This window comes from Cucumis melo, chromosome 12 (genome assembly GCF_025177605.1).
Source record: "Cucumis melo cultivar AY chromosome 12, USDA_Cmelo_AY_1.0, whole genome shotgun sequence".
In the NCBI taxonomy this organism is placed as follows: Eukaryota; Viridiplantae; Streptophyta; class Magnoliopsida; order Cucurbitales; family Cucurbitaceae; genus Cucumis; species Cucumis melo.
The window spans coordinates 2,194,468-2,204,868 of NC_066868.1; the positions used below are offsets into that span (position 1 = coordinate 2,194,468).

General features: G+C 28.9%; 1 protein-coding gene and 2 long non-coding RNA genes across 4 annotated transcripts; 1 reads left to right on the forward strand and 2 right to left on the reverse strand.

The window, feature by feature from the left end:
• The first annotated feature begins 312 nt into the window (after positions 1-312).
• LOC103497163 (outer envelope pore protein 16, chloroplastic) lies at positions 313-2,805 on the forward strand. Of its 2 annotated transcripts, none has more exons than XM_051080407.1 (7): positions 313-657; positions 743-794; positions 883-914; positions 1,684-1,717; positions 1,928-1,995; positions 2,295-2,509; positions 2,604-2,805. In XM_051080407.1, exons 1-6 carry the CDS (start codon positions 544-546, stop codon positions 2,451-2,453), a joined length of 459 nt encoding a protein of 152 aa, XP_050936364.1. In that variant the 5' UTR covers positions 313-543; the 3' UTR covers positions 2,454-2,509; positions 2,604-2,805. The 2 variants fall into 2 exon arrangements, with proteins under 2 accessions (XP_050936364.1, XP_008457483.2); XM_008459261.3 differs by having other exon boundaries at positions 2,313-2,509.
• Positions 2,806-3,294: 489 nt separating this feature from the next.
• On the reverse strand, positions 3,295-5,712 carry LOC103497162 (uncharacterized). Its single transcript, XR_539346.3, has 3 exons — positions 5,469-5,712; positions 3,721-3,753; positions 3,295-3,616 (listed from the first exon to the last, which is right to left on the reverse strand). It is a non-coding gene; the product is annotated as an uncharacterized LOC103497162 (long non-coding RNA).
• Positions 5,713-7,852: 2,140 nt separating this feature from the next.
• LOC103497161 (uncharacterized) lies at positions 7,853-9,698 on the reverse strand. The gene is made up of 3 exons (XR_539345.2): positions 9,539-9,698; positions 9,373-9,402; positions 7,853-8,245 (listed from the first exon to the last, which is right to left on the reverse strand). It is a non-coding gene; the product is annotated as an uncharacterized LOC103497161 (long non-coding RNA).
• Between the last annotated feature and the right edge of the window lie 703 nt (positions 9,699-10,401).

Genomic DNA, 10,401 nt, shown 5'->3' on the forward strand with positions numbered 1-10,401 from the left:
AGATTTATAATCAAAATATGTAATCAAAGGGTTAAATTGTGTTTGAAAATAGATGTATAACCCATCATCTTAAGCCCCCAATATTATTGTTGCCGTATGAAAATTATGATTCTAACACATTTATCTTTACCTTTCGTCATTAACATTAAGGTTAAATAGTAGCAACAAAAGTAAAATACGATAGATTTGTAGTTTTAAGCAAATTACGTGGTAAATATGACCTTAATCCTAAAGCCCCCAGCTATTGTAATTTAAAATATAAAAGAAATCAACGGTTGAAAAATGAAATTGGATGGAGGGCAACACCAACGGCAAATACTGGCCTCGGGCTGGGCAAACGAAAAAAGTTGGACTCATCTTCTTCTTCAAGAATCCAATCAAATCAAAGATCCAAAAAGCCACTAAAATCCAAATTTATTTCACATTTTAAGTACACTCCAAAAATCTTGAACAATTTGTAGCGGCAAAAATCAGGGACAACCCATTTCTACCACCATCCTCCACTTTCAATCCCTTCTCACACACTATCTCTACAACGACACCATGCCTCGCACCGGCTTCGTCGGCTCCTTATCGACCCCCAAGGTTGATGTCGTCATCGATATGGGTAATCCCTTTCTCAACCTCACCGTCGATGGCTTCTTGAAGATCGGATCCGTATGTGTTTCTTGCCTTCTTTTTTTCATTTTTTGTTTATTATGACTAAATTTTAAATGGGTTCTGTTTGTTTGGTTCTTTTTAGGTCGCTGCTACTCGAGCGGCTGCTGAGGATGCTTATCATGTTGTTAGAAAAGGTTTTGTTTTTCTCGCCTTTTTCTGACAAATTGGTTTCAATTTCTTGCTTTCTTTACTGATTTTATGGCGTTGCTTTTGATTCTGTAGGAACGATTTCTACTCACAATTTTGAAAATACGGTTAGTATCTCTTGCTTCAGACTCAAACTGTGGAGTCTGCTAGTTTATGGCTTTTGAATGCTGAAATTTTCATTCTGAGAATGTTTATAATTAGGAACCAGACTTTTAATTAGTAGATTATATACTTACCTCTATTTTTCTATTTGTTGCAGTAGTTTCTGTTTTGAATTATCTAACACGTGAGTTTAGAGTTTTACATGAAAAAACCAAGATCATCCAAATTAGATAAATATCACAGAAATGGAACTATGGTTAAGAAAGACGAATAGTTCTTACCTCCGCCAATAGGGTGCAACTTTCTTCTTAGTGGCTCACCCACGTGAACTCTAAAGTTAAATGTGTGTAGTTTAAAATAATTCTTTGTTGGGTGAACTCATGAGATTTTTCCGAGTAAGCATGTAAGTGAAGATAAAAGATTTGTGTTTGTTTGTGGTGATGTTGGGGATTCCAAATCCTTGACTTGGAGCTTTACAACCGGCACTTTTTTATCATTTCGATACAAATACTATTAAAGTTACAAAATGATTTGGAACTCTCATTGCACTTGGAAAAGATACAAAATGATTATGTGTTCTGTAAAAGAATAAGTTTGAATTGCCACCATGGCCTTGAAAGCTTAAAGCTTAAGTGAACTAGTAGGTTCTTGAACTTTAATATTACCTGCTTTTTGGTCTTTTTGATCTATAAGAAAAATATTGAAATTTAAAATTGTTGTTACTCTCTTACTCTACTCCTTCGTTCAGCTAATTAACTTGAACTTCTGTTGCAGTTGAAGAAAATGTGTAAAGAAGGTGCATATTGGGGTAAGTATGGATCCCATTACTCCTCAATGAAGTACTTAGATTAGTGGATGAGTTTCAGCATCTATAAACCTCATGCCAATTTGAAAAGATCTTGCTTTTGATTCATTTTCTTGGAAACTAACCTTACACCTTTGAAAATGATTTTGAAAGTTGATTTGAAAATATAGAGAAGGCAAATAATTGACCAACTGTTGTTTCGTTTGAATGCAGGAGCCGTAGCTGGAGCTTATGTTGGTATGGAGTATGGAGTAGAAAGGATTCGCGGCACAAGAGATTGGGTATGTTTTCTATTAATTCAAAACCGTCCTTTAAATCAAGTTCGAGCTATTCTGTTAGATTATTGCTTCCAGCTCTCTATGTTTGTTTGGGAATATTTTCAATGTTCTGTTTGATTTGTGTTTCGGTTTAGTGACAAGTTTTATAACTCAGACCTTGGTTCTCTGTACTATTTCCAACAAAAGTTCTCTCTAATGTATGTAGTATCTCGAATTACTTCAAGAACCTATAGTTTCTTATTGATCTCACTTCCCCCATTGGTAAATTTATGGAAAGAAATTTTGAATTTGAATCAATATAGTTGAGCATTTGTTTCCAGAAAAATGCAATGATTGGAGGTGCTTTGACGGGAGCTCTAGTATCAGCCGCGAGCAACAACAACCGAGACAAAGTTGTTATTGACGCAATAACAGGAGGAGCTGTTGCAACCGCTGCAGAGTTCATAAACTATCTTACTTGACACCGAGGTTTACCGAGCATTTTCATGTCCCGTTTCTTGTAAACCTCGAGCAAAAGGTACGGTGAATCATGCCCTGTTTATAAGAAATAACATCAAAATGTTAATATATGTAACAATGTATTGAAACTTTTTTTCATTTTCCTTTTGCAGAATAATCAGCTTTGTATGATTAGTCTCTCTTAGAGTTGCAGCCTAAACTATGAAGAAAAAGAGAAACAAAGAGTAATACAAATATCTTATTTCTTCATTAATGAGAGCCACATGTTTTGTTGAGGCTGTAATCGCAGCTATAGTTTCATTGTTATAAGGAACAAAAGTATTGGTTAAGTTTTTAAGAAAGCGATTTTTCTTCTTTTTTGTCTTTTAAGCTTAACATAACAAATTGAAGTTGGTTCAACTTTTAATTCAGACTTGTGAGAATCTATATGACACCAATCACAATCATGAAAACATTCTTTACCTATAATGCTATTGTGAAGCCAATCACAACATGATACTATTCAATGACTAAATATTAGTTGATATTAGAATTTCGACATCGATTTCTGATTTAATGGATGAGTATGTATGGTATTCCCACTTAATGCTAAAATTGTACAATATTGTCTCCTTTAAACATAAATTTTAGTTTTGTTTTTGAGGAAAATATAAATTCTAGTTTTGTCTTTTGTTTCACTCGAAAGATCGAAAGATATCATACTTTCTTTAAAGAGAGACTTTAATTCTATTCTTGACATAAATACTCGTTAACTATAAAAAACAAATCAACAATTTGTCACTAATATAAATATCAATCAATATTAATAACAAAATTTAAAAATTAAAAAGGATTGAACCAAAATTACACAAATTAAACCAAATTTCCATTACACACAATACTCCAAACAAATATTTGTAGCAACTTTGATTATATAAAACAACAACCCACTCATAGCCCACAACAAAGCAGTTACATAGTTCTTTCACACACTAATTTCAAACAAAGTGCAAAAACACAAGAAGCCAAAAGCACAATTTTCTTTTTTGCATATTGTTACATAATTTTATTCCATTTCACAGAGCTTTGTTGTTTAAGGGATTCATTCATCTCTCCAAGAGCTCATTAGCAGCAATCGCAGGCGTCGCATGAGCAGCTACTATCACAGCAGCTGCAACCGTTATTCCTGTGCACGATTTTCAATAAAAAAATTTCTAGTATGTCGATTTGTTTAAAGGAATTAACAAAAGAAATTAAAAGTAACTTGTTGAAATCATTTAATTTACGTACATGTTGATTAGGGAGGTGGCCTTCTTGATGGTCCTACGAAGGTTTTTTAGAAAAATAATTAATAAAATTCATAAATAAATAACGTTCAATATTCACCTACTGCATAAAAAGAATGAACAAAGAAATTATCCCTTGTTTTATAAATATAGCAATTTGTTGAAGATTTTTCATGTTTTCTGGTAAGTCTAACTATTTAAAAATATCTTCAAATATAGTTTAATCAACCAACTCTTATATATATAGCAAAATTTTATTATATATATATATTAGATGAGAGATACATTTATGAATGTTTATCGGTGTTCATCACTATCTATTATAGTGATCTTTGGTAGACAATAAAATTTGATTATATTCGAGAATGTTTTCAGTAATTTTCTTATTTAAAACAATATGATTGGATTTTCATATTGAAAATGGTGCTATTCACAATACTATTCATTGTTTCTTAACTAAAATTTAGAATTCATCGATAAACAAATTTCAAAAATAAAAATGAATCTTTGAAAGGTTTTTGACAACTATTTAGTTTTGAAAATTTCAAAAGTATAATTTTATGATGATTTTCTTCTCCTTTAATAAAACTAACACAAATATAAGTTTTTAAAAGCATTTTTATTGATGGGATCTTTTAAAAAATATAACAAAGTGACAAAATATTTACACTGTATAGAACAATTAAGAAAACAGAAAAAGTTCAGTGACTTGTCATGAAAAATACAAAAACTACTTCATCAACAACGCGCACGCGTGTAATATATTTGCTACACAATCGTTTAGATTTGACTACACGACATTTAGATTTAGCTACCCAAATTTAAACGATTTTTTTTTTCAAAATTTTGGTAGATGATCGTTTAGATTTGGCTAAACGAATTTTTTGAAGATTCTTTTGGAACAGAATTGTTTAGATTTGCTTACACGATCGTTTATTTTTTCAAGATTCTTTGGTACGTTAAGATTTAGCTAACGATTCTTTTAGTATACGGTCATTTATTTTTTTTACACGATCGTTTAGGTTTGACTATTTTTTCAGGATTCTTTATACACAACCTTTTAGATTTGGTTATCCTAATCTAAATGACGTAGAAAAGTAAAGAAGAAAGTCGATGGAAAGAAATGACAACGAAAAAAACAGAAAAAGAAGAAAAATGATAGAAAGAAATCAGATTTGGTTATTCAAATCTAAACGACGTAAAAAAAAGAAGATGAAAAGAAGAAAGACGATAGAAAGAAATCGCAGCGGAAAAAAATAGAAGAGGAAAGGAAGAAAGACAATAGAAAGAAATCGCAGCGAAAAGGAGAAGAAAGATGAAAGAGCAAACTTGAAATATTTAAAAAATGACTAGTTTTATGGATTTTGTTACACGGACGGTAAATATTTTAGTAGTTTGTTATATTTATGAAAATTTCCCTTTATTTAAACCTAAATCCATAACCATTTATAACTACTATAGTCAGTAAATTTCTATGTTTTGTTATTACCTTCCTACTAATGTTTTCGATATATATTAGTTATATTTATAACTAACCTTAAATAAACTAGAAAAAAAAACTTATGTTTGTTCTTAAAATTTGGCTACACATTCAAATATGTTAATTCTAAAAAAACTAGACACTGTAAATGAAAAAAATGAGAAGAGACAAATAAAAATTTAAAAAATAGAAGACGATTGATGAAACAATTATGATATGAAAAAATTTAAAAACTTTAGTAAAAAGTAGATAACAAAAGCAAAGAAAGATACCTCGAGAGGCAATTGCAACTATCTCCACATGAGCAGTTGTCACCACACTTGCAACCAGAACTCATTTTGTTTTTCAAACTCTTAGAATCAAAATCTTAATTTCCAAAGCAGTATGTGATTGTGAACTTTTGTGTTTTGGGTTCTCTATAATGTAGTCTCATGGAAGACCAAATTGGTGAACATCCACCATACACGTGGACGGTTCCTAGCTGTTATCCTTCATCATCTCTTATCCAATTTCTTTTAAAATCATATCACAATCTTCACTCTACCTCGCAAAGTCATAGGGCTTACCATTTCTACATTATCAAATTCAAATAATCTTATTATTTTTAAGCTTTTATCTCAATTTAGTCTATTAAAAAAAAAATATGTGAAGAGTTAATTGTTACAAATTAAATGCATGAGTTTGAACTTCCAACCTTTAGAGATGGAAGTCATATTAGATAATACTATTAAACTAAACTCAATTCGATTTATATTTTCGACTAATTCATTCGATAATAATAATATTTTAAAGTAAATTATTAACTTTTTTTTTTCTTTTTAATATAAATGTAATTCATCTATTTTTAGAAATGAAACCATACCATCTATGCATTAAGAAAATAAATTATTACAAACTTCTATGGTATAAATTGAGATATTTTTGAATGAAGTTAAATTACACTTATACTAATTATCTCCATATTTGACTTTGGTTTTTGTATTTTAAAAATTAATTTTAGTTTCATTGCTCATTTTAGTTTTTTTAATTGTACTTGTCTTTACTACAAGCAAAGTATTAAATTTATTAGATTTCTTTTCAAATAATAAATCAAAAAATCTTTTAGGGCGGTGAATATATAAGTTTTAAATTTAGTTTATGATATCTTTCATGTCACCCCATTAACTTATTTATAGACTTTTTATAAAAAATAAAATAAAATAAATTGAATTATGAATTATATTAGTAAAATCTTTGAATATTTATTTTTAAAAACGGTTTCAAACCATTATTAGTTATTTAACATCAATTTTATATATTTTATTAATTTTTTACGTTGTAAATACTACGGGAAAACAACATCGATTCTTCTCTTTATCCCAAACTCCACTTGAATGTTTTTAACAACTAAAATACAAGCATATGGACTTTTGTTACATATATTTAACCTATAGAGGAATTTATATGGACACACTCCAACATTTGCTTATAACCAAAACTTTTTGGACAAAATAACAAACCCCTAAAATTAACCTAATGACTCTTTATACAAATGTTTCTAATCTATTTTGAGTGGGCCAAAACTCATAACAGAGTCCTAATTAAATTCTTAACACTTTGTAAATAGGAGAACTCTAGACTTTTTTATTGTTTTTTTAAATAATATGTGAGATGAGAGACAATGAAATCGTTAAATGAATAGAAAAAAAAAATGAAACTATATATAAAATATAGTAAAAAAAATTAAATCAAATGAGGAGGGTTGGATTTTACTATATTTTGTTAATAATTTTACTAATTTGCTATTTTTTAAAATGTTCCATAAGAAAATTGTATCTTTTGAATTTGAGATTGATATTATATAAGTACTATAACACTAAACTATATGTTTATTTTGACTAACAAGATTCTATAAATAAAATTTAGTTAATTCAAGAGATGAAATACATATAAAAATATGGGTGTATCAATCAAAGTCAGTTTTTAGATGAAACCAAACACTGAAATAATTATGGTCAGTTTAATAAATGTTCGAATCGACTATGACCACAAGAGTACAAACCGACAAAGTCGGTTTAAGCCTTTAGAATTTTAAAAAAATATTATCATCCAAAACGACACCTATCAAACCTCTCCTTAGTTCTAATCAACTGCTTTCGATTCCGTTGGTTGACTCCGTCTTTTTGGTCTATCATGTTTATTCCTACTCCCAAATCTACAAAATCTATATTTGGTGAACATAAAAATGTAACCATAGCCCATTTCTAAGTTTTCAAATCTTAATAAGAATACCAAAATTTAAATTAGGCATTAAACTTAGATGCTCAAAGAAAGTAATTACACTTATTAGACCCGAATTTGTCCACCTCTTTGGTAGGATTTCTGTCAACTATATTAGGAAAACTAGTACCTTTTACAGAGAAGAAAAATTAGTAATGAACAAAGAATTAAAGTTTAAAGTTTGAAGTTATGAGATCTATATATAAAAAGTATTATGTTAGCGAAGGAGTTGAGAATTTCAAAATTGTTATATTATCAATTAATGATATACTAAGATCAATAAATCATATAGTTTAGAAATAAAAGATAACACCAACCTCACAACTTCAAACTATACAAACAAATTTTATAACTCGTAGTTAAGCGAATTAGATGATGATCTAGGAGGAGTAAAGAGTTATAAATACGAAGAGTATACTCAAAACCAAATATCCATATTAAACACAAATTCAAACACAAATTTAAAACTTTTGATGAATATTATCAACCCTAAGTTCCCCCAACACACAACAAAGCTATAGTACATAGTTCACACTAAATTTCAAGAAGCCATAGAAAACCCAAATCCATATGAACTTGGAGTTTCAAAGCCAATTTACAATATTTCATTTTCATCAAACAAGGAAGGATAAAGAAGAAAAAAGAAACAAAGTTTGTAGATTGATCGTATTCATCAATTTATTGGATGAAGAAGCTTTTGTTGTGTTTAGGGGTTTTATCCATCTTTCTCATGGCTCACTTGCAGCTGCATGGGTCACATGAGCAGCTATCCCCACAGCTGCATCCACTTCTGCATTCTCAATCAAACCATTTTTCAAATTGTTATTTTATTCAATATAATAACTTTCATATATATATATAAATATATATAAATATACATAATCGTTTAATTTCGAGGAGTTAATCAACTTGAAGTTTCAAACTAATAATTCTATTTGAAACTTTTAAACATTAATCAATATAATTTAGAATTCTCTTTAGGACTCTATCCTAAAGTACTAGTTTTGTTTTGTTATATGTATAAGTGTTTTAAAAAAGAACGGTCTGCTTGTCATTTGGCATGTGCTTAATTAGCATTCATTTTCGATGATTTTGTAGATTTTCGAAGAATCCGTGGACCATAGAAACATGTCGCAATAGATATGTTAGTTTTTACTTTTTTTTTGTTAAGAATATGTGTCAATATGTATTTCATTGTAATGCTTTAGGTAATGAATTCTAGTAAAACCATTTTTTGTTTAAGGATATGTGTCGATATGCATTACCAAATATTGATTCGACAATGTAATTTAACTTTTCATTATCAATATATAGATCAATTTGCAAATATATCGGTACTCCTTTAAATTATATGAAAAATAACAGGGAAAATGCATGTTTGACAATCTGTAATTGGATTCTTTTATAGCAGAAAAATGTATTACACAATATAAGTGTTATGAGAGTGTATATGTAGGCAATAACAAAAATGTTACTAAAAATCAATTGATGATACAAAAAAATTATCGTCATTAATGAAAAACGTTAAAGTAATTAACCAATTTAGACCTCAGCGATGACAATTTTTTTGTATCGACATTCAGTTAATAGCGATAGATAGTAAATATGAGGACAAAGTGATCATTGATGACGTTAATTAATCCAATGTTGTGTATGCAATAATAACGAAACTTTTTTGGATGTGTCATCAAATGTTCTATCTTGACAGGGATTTCAAAGACGCAAAATATGTGTCACGAAAACCGTTTATGACACTTATTTTGCATCGTTAAATTTCAGTTTTGTTGCAGTAGGATTATAATCAATAATTCACTAATGAAAAAATTGAGTTATATAATAATTAGTTTGAGTTTTTTTTATTCATATTTAACAATATACTTAATTCTAAAACAACACTAAAAAAAACTTATTACTTACTGCTTGAGAATCATGGCCCCTGAGATGGTCCTGCATAGATTAAAACACAAAAGCATTTAATTAATGAAAAATTATTGTGTACATTGGCAATTAATAATTTGTATAAAATTTTTTTTTAAAAAAAAAAGAGTATTGGTAAATATAAAAATTGTAGAAGAGATGAGACCCTGATTGGCAGTTGCAGCTATCTCCACATGAGCAATTGTCACCACATTTGCATCCAGAAGCCATTTTTTCTCTCTTTCACAAACTAAAAAATAATCTTATCTTTTTCAAAGCTTAAATTTGTTGAATTTTTGCTGTGTTTTGATTTGGAGTCTGATTCTTCTTCTCTATTTATAGAGGTTTTGAGGTACACAATTTATATTGATATCTCCGTCCACGTGGACGTGTTCCTAAGCTTCCTTGATTTTATCATCTTTACTACCTTTTTGTTTTTTAGTTATTTATTAGATAATCAAATGATAATCACCCTAGCTAATACTCAAACTCATGTAATGTTTGATTATTTCTCCATCAATATAGAATAGAGGGTGTTGTATTATTATTGTTATTATTATTATGATTGTCGGTCTACTTTCACAACCAACCATACAAATTACAAATTATATTTTCAAAATTCAACTTGGCGATGAGAACAAGAAAAGCAAACATTAAATAAAAACAATATTAAAATTCAAATGATTGATTTTCTTTTTAAACAATTACATAATAATATAATAATAGTTGATGTCAAAATTTTGGATATAGGAAAAAGTCTACGTGCCTTCTTTTATGTGATATTTCAAAAGTGAAATTTGTTCAAAGTGGATAAGAACTTGATGCAAAAAAAAAAAAAAAAAAATAATGTACAACCGTAACTAGTTAGTGAGTGAAAAAAAAAATAGTAGAGAGAGTTTGAGAATATGACTCAAGTTATCACATATCAAGAGATACTTGAACTAAGTTGTTCTTTAGAATTTCATTTTAGTCCTAAGGTGATGTTTGGGACTAAGCACACTAGTTACAACTTTGACCCAAACTAATTAA

Excerpts from the sequence above, each read along its gene's own strand:
- LOC103497163 (XM_051080407.1), top strand. The coding sequence starts at position 544 with ATGCCTCGCACCGGCTTCGTCGGCTCCTTATCGACCCCCAAGGTTGAT. Across the intron at positions 658-742 it reads GCTTCTTGAAGATCGGATCC|GTCGCTGCTACTCGAGCGGC; the intron begins GTATGTGTTTCT and ends GGTTCTTTTTAG. Across the intron at positions 1,718-1,927 it reads TAAAGAAGGTGCATATTGGG|GAGCCGTAGCTGGAGCTTAT; the intron begins GTAAGTATGGAT and ends GTTTGAATGCAG.